This window comes from Thermobia domestica, chromosome 10 (assembly GCF_964235325.1).
Source record: "Thermobia domestica chromosome 10, izTheDome1.hap1.1, whole genome shotgun sequence".
NCBI lineage: Eukaryota > Metazoa > Arthropoda > Insecta > Zygentoma > Lepismatidae > Thermobia > Thermobia domestica.
The window spans coordinates 22,096,794-22,112,832 of NC_137463.1; the positions used below are offsets into that span (position 1 = coordinate 22,096,794).

The 16,039-nt window shown below is 32.1% G+C and overlaps 2 protein-coding genes across 2 annotated transcripts in view; one reads left to right on the forward strand and one right to left on the reverse strand.

Moving 5' to 3' along the window:
• The window catches only part of LOC145661949 (L-lactate dehydrogenase B chain-like), a 33,350-nt gene extending 31,511 nt beyond the window's left edge, over positions 1 to 1,839 (forward strand). Inside the window, exon 8 of the mRNA XM_081727298.1 lies at positions 1,457 to 1,839. Coding sequence (XP_081583424.1) covers positions 1,457 to 1,621 — 165 coding nt within the window. The 3' untranslated portion in view covers positions 1,622 to 1,839. The remainder of the gene's footprint in view (positions 1 to 1,456) is intronic.
• Positions 1,840 to 3,308: 1,469 nt separating this feature from the next.
• The window catches only part of LOC145661950 (neuropilin-2-like), a 100,949-nt gene continuing 88,218 nt past the window's right edge, over positions 3,309 to 16,039 (reverse strand). The window contains exons 4-6 of the mRNA XM_081727299.1: positions 13,902 to 14,178; positions 9,420 to 9,565; positions 3,309 to 4,069 (exon numbers count right to left, since the gene is read on the reverse strand). Of these exons, the coding sequence (XP_081583425.1) occupies positions 3,957 to 4,069; positions 9,420 to 9,565; positions 13,902 to 14,178 (536 nt within the window). The 3' untranslated portion in view covers positions 3,309 to 3,956. The remainder of the gene's footprint in view (positions 4,070 to 9,419; positions 9,566 to 13,901; positions 14,179 to 16,039) is intronic.

Genomic DNA, 16,039 nt, shown 5'->3' on the forward strand with positions numbered 1-16,039 from the left:
TGGCCACCATGACTTGAAGTCTAAAATATTTTGACCACTGAACTCAACAACAGTGAATTTATCAGACCTGCTTCTGTGAATAATCAACTCCGTCAATTCATCTACTGTGTAAAGGCTATAACGTTTCCTAAGAGCTTGTTTGATAATGACGAAATCTCCGCCACATGAAAGGTAACTGGGATCGCGACCAGGGAAGAGTTCTTGGACACATTTCCTTGTGTAACGCGCTTCATTAGTATGCTTTGATTTTCAGTTAAATTTGTGAAATTATGCCCTTTTAACAGAAAACGCAGATTTCAATGTCTTATATTTTCAACATGTTTCAAGGAATACTTGTCCTTTTAACACAAATCTTTAAATCTACTTCTAAAATACTCAGCTTCTAAAAAAAGAGTGAAAATCGTATTTAAAAAAAAAAAAAAAAAAGAGTTACATATGCCCTTTTAACAGAAATTGATTCAAATATTGTAAGTTATTTGTATCGTCATTTGTGCAGGCGATTGAAGTGGATTTTAAAGAAGTGGTTATGGTATCTTATTAATATCATTATAGTATATTCTTTTAAAGATCCATTTTTCTTAAGATTTTCCTTTTCTATCCATAATAAATGTGGCAATCTTCGGCATGTATCATTTATTGAATTAGCATTGTTATAGACGTTAACATTTAAAGTTGTTCATTATAAAATCTTGAAGTTTAATATTTAAAAAAAAAAAAAAAAAAAAAAAAAAAAAGTTAATACCCTTAACTCTGTACGTTTCTAGTGTCATTTTCCTATGTGTGCGCTGTAATACCGGTTTGATTTACTGTTAAAAGACTGTCTAAACCATTATATAGGGCATAATTATTGTGGAAGCTAGAGGATAGCATTCACATTACTGATAAAAAAATGCATTGTGGAACATTTGGACTAAAAAAGGGAAATCTTAATGTTCTGAAGGGATTTTATGCTGCTTAAGGTTGGCAACACTGACTGTAGATCAAAGTTAGATCTCGAAATACGATATCGAAGGTGCCAATTGTTTATCGTCAAAACAAATACACGGCTCCCTTAGACTTGTCATCTACTGAGGCAAAACATTTTTTTCTGTCAGTAAGGTGCTGTCCCCTAAGGAGAAACAGTAGAACTAACTCGTGCGTTGCATCCACTAAAAAAATTCATCATGTCCATGATTAATACGACCTTACTAAAGAATACGTTCTTTCATTACATCCCCATGGATGTCACTGGTATTTTGAACGTAGTATTTTATGACATCCACATAGATGTCACTGGAACGCAAAGAGTTAAACTTTTATGTTTCATTAACACTTATTCGAGAAAGTCACCAAGTTCTCTCTAAACATTTTCCTGTAAAATTAAAATAAGAGTAATCGTAATTAAGAGAGATCATAAGACAGTAACTATAAGATTAAAAGAAACATTTTGCTTACAACTTTAGTATTTTACTTACAGGGATATTACGATATAGAGCAAGATGTTTTTATGTCTCTCCCGTGCGTTCTTGCTAATATTGGTCTCGCCTACATCATTAACCAGTCTTTGAATGAAAAGGAGAAGTGCATGTTGCGACGATCAGCGTGTGACATGGATGAAGTTCTTGGAGAGCTTTGTTTATAGGCTGGCAACGAGTCTTCCAGCTGCTTCGAATGAAAGAAAGCAAACATCTACGAATTTTTCTTGGTCAGAAGATTATCTATCATCGTTTTCACAAAATGTATTCGTTCGATGAAATTAGTAATTCACAGTTTCATTTTGCAGGTAAAGACATACCCACATCTTGCATACACATGTTGAGAAGACTATTTAATAAAAAATAAATAAATAAAGTGCTACAACTTATTATGTTTTTCTGTGTACTATGGTACTACGTAGCTTTGGGTGTTCATTTTTTTTATTTTTATTTTTTTAATTTGTTCTCTATAAATTTTTATTCATACCAAGTTAATTTCACCGTACTGCCTCTTCTAACCTCCTATTCCCTCTTTTTTTTAATAGGCTACCTTTTATGAAAGGCATAGGAAAACATAAGGGTAACACGCATTTAAAATAAACAAGTTGAGAATGCTCCAAGAGCATTGCCAGAATGAACTTTAAAAGAATTAATTGTTCTTATTAACTCTACAGGTTTTGTACCAATTCTTCTAAGTACTTTATTATTATGCTCATTAAACAGTTCTTGTAATATATCTACAGCGGACTCTTTTTAATTCGAACTTGGATAATTCGAATTATTGGATAATTCGAACAAAGGTTTATTCCCCTTGAAAACTGTATAAAAAACAATTATAAAAGTCGTGGGTAAATCGAACTTTTGAACCTCCTGTTTGGATAATTTGAAGTATTTACACTGGAAAAATTTGCAGTATTCGACAGATTGCAAACAGAACAATGCACTTTCAACTGGCCCTTGTTTATCTGTTATTTTACCCAGAGATTACCATAGGAAAGGGAAAGCTTTGTTTGTTTATACCACCTCCACTGGACTCCCTCCCGGTATAGAGAATCAGGTCAGCAAAAGGTGGTTATGCATCTCTCCTCAATAACCTGGAAGTGTCCATCCCTTCTGTAGAAGTGTGAACGACCCTGTCCTCAACTAGTAAATGACATGTAAGAACGAGACATTTGTCCAGTTCCTTTTAACTGAACTATAAGCAGTGACACAAAGGTAAGCAGATTCGTTTGAGATCTATTGGTGTGTATTATGCACAAAGTCGAAGGAATGTATTCTAATTCCTTAAGAAAATTTGTTGCTTTAAAAATAAGATGCATTGCATGTTAATTAGTTTTTCATATACAGCACAGTTATTTTGTTCTATTTATTTTACTTTAAAATGAGTGCTTTTGGTTAATTCGAATTTTGGATAATTCGAATTTTCTTCGTGTCCCCTTCGACCTCGAATTAAAGAGATTCCATTGTATATATTTATAATGTCCTTGAGTACTAAATTTTTCCCACATGTTTTGTTAAAGAGTTCTTTAAAAACGTTCTTTAAAATACCGGACGGTTGGCAACCTTATATTCTGCTGTGTATAATTTGACAATGTAACAAACATTAGTAACCTAAACCACAGAATGTTTAGATTCAAGTACATTGTTAATATATTTTCGTTTTAAAGAAGTTGCCATAAAGTCTCCTTTCGAAGACTCCAGTGAAAAGTGCTTCGGGGATCTCTTAGGAATACGTCTTCACACACTTTGAACATTTAAATCATTGCTTAATATTGTAACAAATCATTTAAATTCGCTTAGTGTTGCTTACAAATATAGGATAACAACTCAACAAAATTAACCAAATTCATTCAAATGGAATCACAATGCACTTTATTGTGATTTTTTTTGAAAAACAAAATGTCTATATACAAACATCATCATAAGCAAAATGTATATTTTTTGCATGACATTACATACATATAAATTTATACTTGTGTATATATATTTCTTCCACATTATATATGAGTACAAAATGAACACAATTGCACTGCAATAGCAAATGTCTGTTCCAATACACGAACGATAGTTCCATTTTCATTTTTAATATAAAGTTATTTTCAATCATTAATTTGTAAATATAGTCTTTCTATTAAAATTAGTCTTTATGTATTTAAAAAAATATAATTCTTGAACGATGCTGAACATACTAGTTACACATTTGGTACAGACTTTATGAACATCGAGATGGTTTCGTTTTGTTTTGACGTGAATAGATTTGTACTTCTGCATTTACGATATAATTACTGAAAGTTGATCAAAGTATTTGTACAAAAGGCACAGTTACTCAATATGATTAAAGTTTATCTTCTCTAAGTATTTGCAGTTACTAAACTAGAATACTTTTGAGGTATTGCAGGTTTACCCAACTTCACGGTAACTTTCTTTTGGATTCATGATGAACTTCTTCTATCAAAATAACACGACTTCCATTTACTGTGCAGAAAATATAACGAATAATTGCTAGCAATGATACACTTGTTCAAATGTAATTAGAAATCCAGGAAAACTTTCTTGTTCATCGGAGTGAAAGTGAAATTTTAAACTAACAGCTCCTGGTTGGTAACGCGCCGTCCCTGAAACAACAAAATACAGGATTTTTTAATGTTCACAATGAAAAAAATATAATCTATTTATATAAGTAAAATTAAAGTAATTAAGGGATTGCATCATAGAAATATCATTGAATGGAATGTAATAACACACATCTTTGCCCATAAATTGTATTTATAATACAAAAACATATCAGACTGTGAGTAACACTAATATTTATTTATTTATTTATTTGTACCTTCAACAGAGTATAAAACTCCAATTACAAAAGAAGCTCCTTCGTGGCTAAGCGGTCAGCGTACGCGCCTTTGGCGTGGGAGACCCGGGTTCGATTCCCGGCGGAAGCTCATGTTGTTCGGATTCCACGTTAATCAGTTGATCCACGTTTCATGTAGCCTCGCTGCTGAAAGGGACGCTAAACTAAAATCAACTCCAATTACAGAAGGTTAATAATTAATATTTGTTTGTGTTCAGTTAAGCAGTACGAATAAAGATGATAAATGAGTTTAAATACATAATAACAGGATAAGACAAATAAAATACAATAAGTGTACAAACAAACAATAAATCATAGGACTTCTAAAACTTGGTTCCTGAAGTGATGTTCTTTGTCAGTAAATATATCAAAGCAGACACTCTTTTCTACTTATTGCATTGTAAGCAGCACTAATTCTCCAAGTAGATGACATATACAGGATATTTTTTCTTGCTTTCCGGCAAAAGAATATGTTATTATTTTTTCAACACGTTTTGAGTGACGGAGCTTGAATAACTAGATTCTAGAACAGCACTGGACAGTCGATTTTATTATGTAGGAGTCCAAACAGAAAAATTAAGTCAGTAAGTGTTCTTCTTTGTCTTAACGTCCTGAATATAAAGTTGGTATAGTGCTCAAATTTTGGATACAGACCGGCCTTTATGTAGGTAAAATATCTTAAGAATTTATTTTGTAATTTCTCAACTTTCTGGAATTCAGCTTTTAAGTATGGATTCCAGATAACTGACGCATATTCTAATTTAGCCCTGCAATGAGCACTTTCAGGCTCATTGCTAGTTTTGTACATATATGCATATATTTAAAGGAAATCTAATATTCATATTATTTCTTGTTTATTAATACATATATAATTAGGTTAAAAAAAACCAGCGCTGGTAAAATTATTATAGTTTGGTATTTTTGTCTATTAATCTTATATAAATTTATATAGTCATGTGTGCATTTATGTATTGTTAAATGTATGTATATATATGTATATGTTAATCTTTAAAAAAGTTATTCTTTTCAGTTAAAAAAAAAATTAATTCCAAGAAGGCAAAAGCTTAGTAGCTAGCTAGCTCATTTGGAAACACTGTTAAGCTCAGTGACAGTTTCTTCTCGTCGTAGCGGAGAGGGGGAAAGCTGTTAAATCGTATATAAGTAATAAGGGAATGGCAGCGAGGAGGCAGATTTTGGATTCTTTTGATAGAATAGAGACGGAATTTTAGCGGGAGGAGCTTTCGTGCTCCTTGGGTCTCTTTTTTCTTCGCGACTTTTCTTTTTAAGTCAGAGCAGGGGTACAGCTGAAAGAGATGGCTGTGTATAGGGTCAACCTTTAGACTTGTTAAGCGGAATACAATTCAGAATATTTGAGTTCTGGTTGTATGTCCAAGGGTAAGGTCTAAGGATAGGTTCGATTCCCGGTTAGGAATATTTAAGAAATGAAATTTAGTAGGGATTTTTAGATTTATTGTGACATCGCTCCTTCCGAGCGCTGTATGTTTTCAGAAATTTTCTTTATCTTGATTTTAGGGAAGGCTGTTGCTATGGCAACCGAGCCGGATGAGTAATATATACTTTTTTTTTCCTCGGCTAGTTGTTTCCGATTAGCCGATTAGATTTTTCACAGCTGATTCCTCACATAAGGGGATGGTAGGCTGTTGTTTGTTTTGAATTTTATTCCTACTACCGAGCCTGAGAGAAGGTGCTTTATTCCTAAATGAAGGAATTTTCCATTTCCCTTTACCTTTTAAAGTCTGTTAGCTAGCTGATTTCCTTAAGGGTTGTCCAATAAAGGGCGATTCCTGAATTAGGGACTTAGGCCAGACAGTTCTCAGAATGTTGGGTCTGTCTTTAGAGTATGTGAGGTTCATGATGGCTTGTACGAGGACGCATGTTCAGAACCTCTCTTAAGGAATTTTAGACAAAATTTAAAGGAAGCTTCATTTTTGGAGCGAACTGTTATTTAAGGTTTTAAATAGGTGGGGACCTCTGGGTCCAGAGGTGTACCTGAACGATTTTTTTTTTTTTTTTTTATTAGAGAGGTCATTTACATTAAGGAATATTAATCTCAGAGAACATTTCTTTTTTGTTTTGGTTTTTAAAATTTTGAATAAACTAGTCTACTTGGAAAAGTCTGATTGATATAAAATTCCCTGAACCTTGGGTATTGATATTAAGTTTATTGTTTACTAGTTACCTAGACGATTAGTAAGCAAATTTATTTATATTATGTGTGTGTCTCACGAATTAAGTTTCAGGTGTTGAAGCATAGTATAAGATAGTAGAAGGAACATACTATATTATATACGTGTTATTTGAGGGCACCTCGCAGCCCTAACATACGAAAAGTAAAGAGTTTTCGATGTTCCATCATTTTTAAGCCCATTATGTATTGGGATTACGAATTCGAGGTTTCTATAGGCTTCATTAGTTATTGTTTGTACATGATGAGTGAAGGTTAATCTATAATCAAATATTACTCCCAAATCTTTCGCTAAGTTTGATTTGTTTAAATTTGTTCGACCAATGGAATATGAATATTTGTAAGAAGATTCTTTCCTACTGAACGTCACAGACACACATTTAGCTACATTCCTCTGAAGTTTATTTACTTTATACCAATTTATCACATTATTTAAGTCTGGTTGTAATAAATAACAGTATTCTCGTGTTTCAATTTTTGTATAAATTTAAGATCGTCTACGAACAACAGTTTTTCTGAGTTAATAATACAACACAGAAAATCATTGATAAAAAGTAAAAGAGAAGAGGCGCTAAATTCGATCCCTGTAGAACTCCTGCATTTTTTTTAAGAAATTGTTTTATAGAGAACGGACACTTTACGGTTATGCAAGTAAAAGGAAAAAGAATTGATAATAGCAGGACTAAAGTTAAATGAAGCTAATTTATGTAGTAAAATATCATGTTGTACAGTGTCAAAAGCTTTACTGAAATCAGTATATGCAAATGCAAATATTTAAGAGTTACGTGTTAAATAGGTATCTAAGTGAAAATATTTAGATATTTTTAAAGCTCTTCGCTAAGATTACCCCCGACTTCTTGAATTTCAGTGAATAACGTAAAAGCAATGAAGAATATATAAAAAACGTAAACAGTAAGCCACACAGTACCTACGAAACGCCATTATATGAACTAATAATTGTTTTCGAGGACTTTCATATGGTGTATATGTTTGGATGTTAAACAATGACAAAGTCGTAAATTGTGCACAAAAATTTCTGTTCTATTAGAAAAAAAATAGAAAAAGATTATTAGTTTATTTAACAACGTTTTGTAGATACTACTTGGCCCACTTTCTATAGGTTTGATGCTCCTCATTACTTTTATGTTATTTACTACAGTCCAAAATGGGGAGAGGGAGAGGAAGGCCTTAGCGAAAAGACTTAATCCTTATATAGGGTTCCTACTGGCCAGGGAAGTCAGGGAAAATGGTGCAGGCCAGGGAAACTCAGGAAAAAAGACTGAAAACTGGGAAAGTCAGGGAAATTTTATAAAACATATTTTTTCTAACATTAATTGTATACAAATTTCAGCTTAATCAACTATTATAATGCCTATTTTTATGGGAAGTAAGTGGAATATACATATGAACGATTGATTACTATTTGTCTCTATAAAATAAGTGTTCTCATATATAAATATTCGCCGTTATTTATTCCTTATCTATATATCAACGTCATCCGACATCTGTCATGAAAGTCAGGGAATTTCCTTCCAAAGGTCAGGGAAAGTCAGGGAGAAGACAGGGAAATAGATTTCTCCAGATCAGTAGGAACCCTGTTACAACAAGACGTTTCTTTGAGCTGTTTCGATTAGAACCTTATCACTTAAAAATTTGCTATACATTGTAGCATACAAACACGTTTCATATTTGCTATCATCATCACCACTTTGTCCATAATCTGTACAAATTTGAAGTTCTGTTTTCATTATATCAACATAGAGTCAATTTTTAGTATCTTTGTTAACATATATCAATTGATTTTTGAAAATATTTCCTCACAATTAAATATGGAGAAAGTTCTGTTATTTTCTAATTTTTGAAGTTTGTGGGAGAAGAACATTGCTTACGAATCAGTTTATACTTTTCTTCATCTGATGTAACTTGCGTTAGATTCTCTCTAACATATGTGCAACACGTGCATTTGCACGAGGACACAAATTTTGGGGAGTGGTAGAAAAGTGGCATAAAGTATATAAAATTGAAATATATGAAAAATACACATGAAAATAAAAAACAACAACACACACAAAAAAATAGACTACTCTGGCCATATTAGTGATTTTCCGAGTATAAAAGTAAGAAGAGTTTCTTTTCACAATGATCCACTTTATATGATACAGTAATGATCCACTTTAAAAATGATGATATAGTTAAATATGTGAGCTTCTATCGTTTATTTCATAAGATGAGAATGAGAACTCAGCATGAGTTATAATTAACTTCATATGTTTTTGTTTTCAATGGCAGCATTAGCGAGAACTTGGTGCTTTATGTTTGACATGTCATAATTCCTGTAAGTTTTTCGTTAGTTTGCTTTGTATCAAGTGAACAAATAAATATACTTAGGCTTGTGATATTAAAGAAAGCAGTTCAGCAATGTAAAATAATTCAACCTTAATTCCTGACAAACACACAGTAACTTTTTACGTTTTCAACGACCCTAGAACTCTTTTTATTAATAGCTTATTATTATTATTATTCAGTGAATTTTATAGTTTCATAATTGCTATTAAAATTATGATTGGATAACCTACTTAAACTCGTAACTTTTACGATGTGTTATTTCTATAATAAGAGGTGTTACCAAATGATGCTATTGCACGGACCAGTAAATTGTCTAGGGCCAGCCTTCCTTTTCAGATGACACCATATCCTCTACGAAACAATATTCTTCATAGAGTTAATTAATGTTATTTTTTATTTTTATTTTATTTATTTATTTATTTATTGTTTTATAAAAATTATTTTAAGCCGTAAAAGGAAGACAAAACGCAACTAGCTTACTTAGAAAGAAAGATATCAATTTTGGTCTAACAAAATCGGTCAGCTCGGTTAGAAGCTGGAATTTAACCAGTAAGAATATACTTACAAACAAAATCGAATTTTCCACAAAGGAAACCACAACCTGGAGCTTGGAAGAAGTCTGAGCAGGCTCCTCCAAACGGAGTTTGAAGAGAAGGCTCCAACTGGAATTGAACTGTTCTCATTCTAATCCCACAAATAAAAGGATTCGGCCTAAAACAATGAAATAAACAAACAAAATTAGTTTATTAATTAGTTTGGTGAATAATTTCTCTCTACTCACGAACGACATTTCGTAGTGTGAATACACATATACGCATGTACCCACAATACCGTGCGCTCAATAGTGCTTTCGCGCGTTTGCTGTAAATAATATTTATTAGAATGCTGTTTTCAGAAACTTCCCATTTTTTAAAAACTTTTTGTGTTGTTTTTAGTATTCGTTATGACTACTAAGAAAGAGAAGAAAAGTGTTAATGGTAGCACGAGTAAAAAATCTAAGCGTATCTCTATGGAACTCAAAAAGAAAAACCAAAACATAAGAATGGCGCTCGTGCTTTTTCGACATTCCCCAGCAATGCAACATGGCGACCTCGACAATCTATACAATTTTAAGTAACAAAGAAGCATTTTATGCTTTTTATGGGAAGCACGGTGGCTCAGTGGTAAAGCGCTTACTTCTGGTGCGTGGGGTCCACAGTTCGATCCCCGGCTAAGTAAGTTTGTGGTGGACAGCATTGTGCCTGTGGATTTTCTCAGGGTACTACCGATTTCTCCTATTTTCTCATTTCATCAATTTTTCCATCATCATTCACTTGGTTTAGTCATCGTTTCCCTTAGCCTAACGCACATAATCGTGGGACGTTAAACTCAACGATTTCATATCATTTCATTTATATTCTTCATCACAGAAAAACACTTAAAAATGTAAGAAAACACATTATGCACGATGTTTCTGCGGCTAGAGTGGATTATTTGTGTTTACATTAATTTCTATGGAAAAATAATTTCAATTTGCGAACTGTGTTACAGAATAAATTCAATTCGCTATCCTTGGATCCACTGTATGCTCATTCTTATTACTAGAATTTTCATTATTTACACTTTACTTTCATTTCTTTTGGGATCAAAAGATTCAATATATTTCAAACAAAATTTTTCTTGTACGTCTTATACCTAGAGAACTACATATAGTGCACCCAAACCCAAACTATCGCTTAACACCGTATGATGTGTTTATTCCGTAGAAAATACGAAAATTTGATTTAGGGGCCGTTCAAAAATTTTGTAGTCCCTGATCCAAGATCCAATATATTTCAAAAATTTTCTTGTACAGTCCGCAGCAAAAAAACCTGCAACACGCCTAACAGCGCAGGGAATCAACATAACGTCTAAGTGGCATGAATCACGCCAGAAGAAACCTCGTCGTCCTCCCCTGCACACTTATTTTGAAGCAAACGACTTCGTCGTTTTACAATAAACTTATATGCTCATGTTGCAGGTTTTTTGCTGCAGACTGTACATCTTATATCTGGAGAATTACATATAGTGTAGGTGTAGCCAAACCCCAACTATCACTTAACTCAATATGATGTGCTTATTCCGTAGAAAATACGAAAACTCAATTGAGGAGCAGTTTAAAAATTTTGTAGCCCCTGATCCAAAAATTAATTATTGGTCTAGATCGCAATCTTTTGATTTTATTTATTTATTTATTTATTTATTTATTTATTTATTTATTTTTGATCATTTCTAAAATTCTTGTTTGTTAAATTTGATGAACACTTTAACTAAAAAGATTTGAACGTGGCAGATGTGTGAATGTTGGCATGTATGCAAGCAATGTGAACAATTTCTAGAAATTTTATAGTTATTATTTGCTGGAATTTTTATTCGATACAATCAATCTTTTTTTTTTTTTTTTTTTTTCACTATATTATCAAGTTGAACTTTTGTCCTTTAATATTAAGGTACTACTTTTATACTCACTAACCTAACAACTTCTATCAAAACGAACATAACTTATCATTAAGTAAGAAGATTTTACAAAATATGGTTGCATATGAGGAAAATATTACAAACTTATAATAAGAATCTTATGAAGCATAATAGACAATGTTTGAACCGTATTTTTTTATATCAATTACTGCTCATTATGAACAGACACTTTTCTCAATCAATTACTTAAACGTACAATTAACAATGATTATTGCTTTAAAAAAATAGAAGTTTGTTCACATTAATTCCAAATGGTGGATGGAATCAACTTATGTTCATACGTTTCTTGTTTAAACCTGTAGTTCTTGTAAATACTTGTAATGTATTTGAAGATAAATGAATGTTATAATTATTCGATATTTTCTCCACTATATTAAATCATAATCAATTTCAAACTTGTAACAATTTTTGTCAACTTATCTAGACGATTTGGGCCAATGCCTACGTCTTTGTAATTCACTTTTAGTGAATGAACTAAACCTGAATTGAGTATCTAGAAATTTCTGATCTGAAAAACCAAGTTAAAAATGTTCTTTGTTAGTGCGTATTTTTGCATATTTTTGATGGTTAAAAGATTGTGGTGGAATGATGAACGTCGGAGGAAACGGCATAACGCCTAGAAAACCACTCACATTGTGTTTGTTCACCACAAAGCCCATTTGGCGGGAGCTGCGATCAAACCAGGGCCCCCTCGCGCTAGACGTCAGCGTTCTACCACTGAGCTACTGTGGCCCCCCAAATACAATAGTGTTTTATACCAGCCATAGTTATTTACATTGTGAAATATAAATAAATGTATCACTACAAGACGATTACAGATTTATACCAAGAAAATTTAAAATAAATTGCAAATTTGTAAATAATCGTAACATTTTAGTTAGAATTCTAAGAAAGTTATATGGAACACTTTAACATAAAATAAGTAAAATAGCTGTAAAATCTTATTTTCCTAAACTATATTCGTGTAAAAGAGACAAAATGTATATTAAATCCTTGGTGATGATATTTAACTATTTGATATGTAGATTAGAAATGTTAAAGCATCAAGCCCAGTAGAGATCTCGTCCTTCATACGCTCGTTGCTACATAAAAGCGTAAAACAAAATCAAGCCACGGTTTAAAATTATGAAGTTTCGAGACATTACTCAGAGTTCCTTTATTTTGAATTGACTGAGAATTTGAAAGTTAGCTGATTTATTTGTATTAAGAAATGTTAAAATTCAAAAGTATGAAGTTTCGATACATTACTCAGAGTTCCTTTATTTTGAATTGACTGAGAATTTGAAAGTTAGCTGATGTGTTTGTATTAAGAAATGTTAAAATTCAAAAGTATGAAGTTTCGATACATTACTCAGAGTTCCTTTATTTTGAATTGACTGAGAATTTGAAAGTTAGCTGATGTGTTTGTATTAAGAAATGTTAAAATTCAAAAGTATGAAGTTTCGAGACATTACTCAGAGTTCCTTTATTTTGAATTGACTGAGAGTTTGAAGGTTAGCTGATGTGTTTGTATTAAGATGACTTTCAGAGAGCCAAGGGAATTTTTTAAGCAAATCTCAATAATGCAAATTTAGGTTAATACACTAAGAAAGTCTTAAGAGTCATCATGTTTGAAGGAAATTGCTACAGTAAAGTGTTAACTTTAACTTGAGTATAGTCTTTTGAGAATTTACTAAAATTACTTCGAAAATCTGAAAAAGATGGTATGAAAAATGGTTTCAGACGTCCGTCACGCATTTTATCATTGAAAATTATAAAATTTTATTTATTTATATCACAAGTTTTCGAAGAAAATTCAATACAATGTTGACTAGGTATTATTATCTTATCCAGCAGCTTTGCTTGGCAAGTTCTTGTCCATGACCGGGATTGGGTATTACATAATAATTTTAGTGCCCGTGATGAGCTTCGAAACGGAGGCATAAGTACGTATCAACAAGAAAATTTAAATTATCTTGTATTATATGTTGATCTACTGTATTTCCAATCTTGCATATTAAAGATCCTACTGAAATTAATAGGTTGATAACTAGTAAAGGAAATTTACTTCAGGAATCAGGCAACCCTGATGTGACAGGTATTTCATCATGTGATAAATATGGCTGCTAAAACATTTAGGAGAAAGACCTTTGTTTTCTTATTATCAATAAGGAGTGATTTAAACGGCGCAGCTTGAGAATAGATCACCACAAAAATGGAAGATTACTGATAAAAGCAAAGAGAAATATTCAAACGAACCATATTAAGAAACTACCGAGTTTGATAATGAATATTTGGGTAAACAACTAAGAAACCGTAAAGTATCATCAGATTTGAAGAAAATTGCTATAGTAAACTGTTTAAGTTAACATGAGCAAATTCTTTCGAGAATTTACTAAAAGTCCTTCCAAATAGAATTGTGTATCCATGAGACAAATACTGAGCTGTTCTCAATCTGCATTGTTTAATCCATGTTAAAAATCGATCCTATTCTTTTTTCAGCTATCTCGAAGTTTACCTAGTACTTTCGGTAAACCTACAATTTACAAGGAATATTATTAAGGAAAATTACCTGACAAATTCATAAACACAATCTATGTTTTCTGGGTAATTTTTGGGATAATAAGGCGTGTTAATACTTCCACGCTTGTCGGAGATACGTGTGTAGCATGGCGTATCGTCCGTTCCTGGAATTTGAGAAATGGATGGCTCCTGGAAAAGTCCTCCACAGTTATTAAGCGTTCTGTAACGAAGTCGAAATCCCAGATTTCTGTTGGATTCTTTGGATGCTTTTCCAGAGTGGAAATGAAACCTTAATGCCATAGCACCTGGCTGGAATAGGTATTGATCTATAAAAAAATAGAAAAATAATTAGATTAAATTTATGGTCAAAGAATTTGTTATGCGTCAAGAGATTTTTTAAAAAATCTTGTATAAATAGTTACACCATTTTCTTTACTAACAGATACTGCGGTAAAATGTTTGTTTATACCAATTCTTTGTAATTTTATTTCTAAAAATCAGAAAGTAAACATATTCAAATTAACTATAACAAATTTAATTCACATTCTTAAACACTTTATTATTATTATTATTATTATTATTATTATTATTATTATTATTATTATTATTATTATTATTATTATTATTATTATTATTATTATTATTATTATTATTATATCTCCGTTTAAACTGGTTTCAGCTTAATATGACGGCTGTCTCTGCCAAGTGCAGATTATTTGAAGAGTTCTTCTCCAAAGAACTTCCTGACCATCTGACAGGTGTCTGGTATTACTGATTTTTGTAGATTTGTTAGGAAATGTTTATCTGTTGTGTCACAGTACTTTTAGGGACACTTTCTGTTAAATAATAATTGGTCTTACTGTAATTATCTAACATTTCCATAACTCTTTGATTTTGTCTGCCAGGTCTTTATATTTGCTTATTTTCGTACTGAATGTTGTAGGTATGTTATGAGTCAATGATACTGCTACATCTATGAGAGTTACTTGTTGGTTCACTTTATTGATAATGGTGATGTCGGGTCTGTTTGCAGGTACCGTTACATCCGTTCTAATGTCTCTATCCCAGTAGAGTTTGTACTTAACGTTTTCAAGTACTAGTTTTGGCTGGTACTTGTAGTATGGCTTGGTATCGGTGACTAGTTCTATGTTATATGTTAAAAACTGATGAATGCTTTTTGAAATATTGTTGTGTCTTTTTAGATAGTCTGTGGGAGCCATTATGTGGAATGAGCCTGTGATGTGTTCAATTATTTCAGATTTATTATTAATATTAATATTATTTAAGTCCTTTGTCAGCAGCCAGACTATATATGACTAGATCTACAGTTTAAAGAGGGTTGTGAACCACTATAGTGCATTTAGTGCTCTCCCAACGGGGATCGCACCCGAAACCTTAGACAGTCACTAAAGTTGCGTGCTCTAGTCATTAGACTGTGAATGAGAACAATAGCTCTTGGTGTTAAAAGACCATATGTATAAATAATAATAATTTAATTTAATTTATTGAAATTTCTAGGGCTAATAACAACCAGAAGCCCACTTTAGCATATATATTATACATATATAACAGGCTGAATAAAGGTGCAATTGAAAAAGTAATTGTCATGAAAATGAATACATCCTGCTTTGATAACATACACAAGAGTTCTATGATACATAGCTACATAAATAGAACATATAATCAAAATATACAAATAATATATGTGGTACATTCTAAGATATTCACCGTTACCATTTTTAATATGTTTCTTTTGGTAAAACTTACCAGTTTCAAGGGCGCCCATTAGGGGGGACAAGGTGGGGCGCTAAACCCCCCCTTTGAAGAAATTGTGCTTCGGAAGATCGAAAGCCCAATAGATATTTTAGAATAATTACTGCAAAATTTGAGACTATATTTGAAATGTCGCTTATACTTTTCCCCCTTGGAAACCACATGGGCGTCCTTGTACAGTTTGGACTTTCAGCTAACACTGAATTTGTATTATATCCTTGTGTAAATACTATTTCTCAAAGTATTAGTCTTGTCATATGTTTTTACAAGCCGTAAAATATCATGAAGTACTGTAGATGTTGAAGATAGTCAAAAATATTGATCTTATGTTAATTCAGTTTATGCATGCTAATGCCATCTGTTGGTAGGGTGGCAGAACTGTATAACACATTGGGGCCGATTAAATATAGGGTG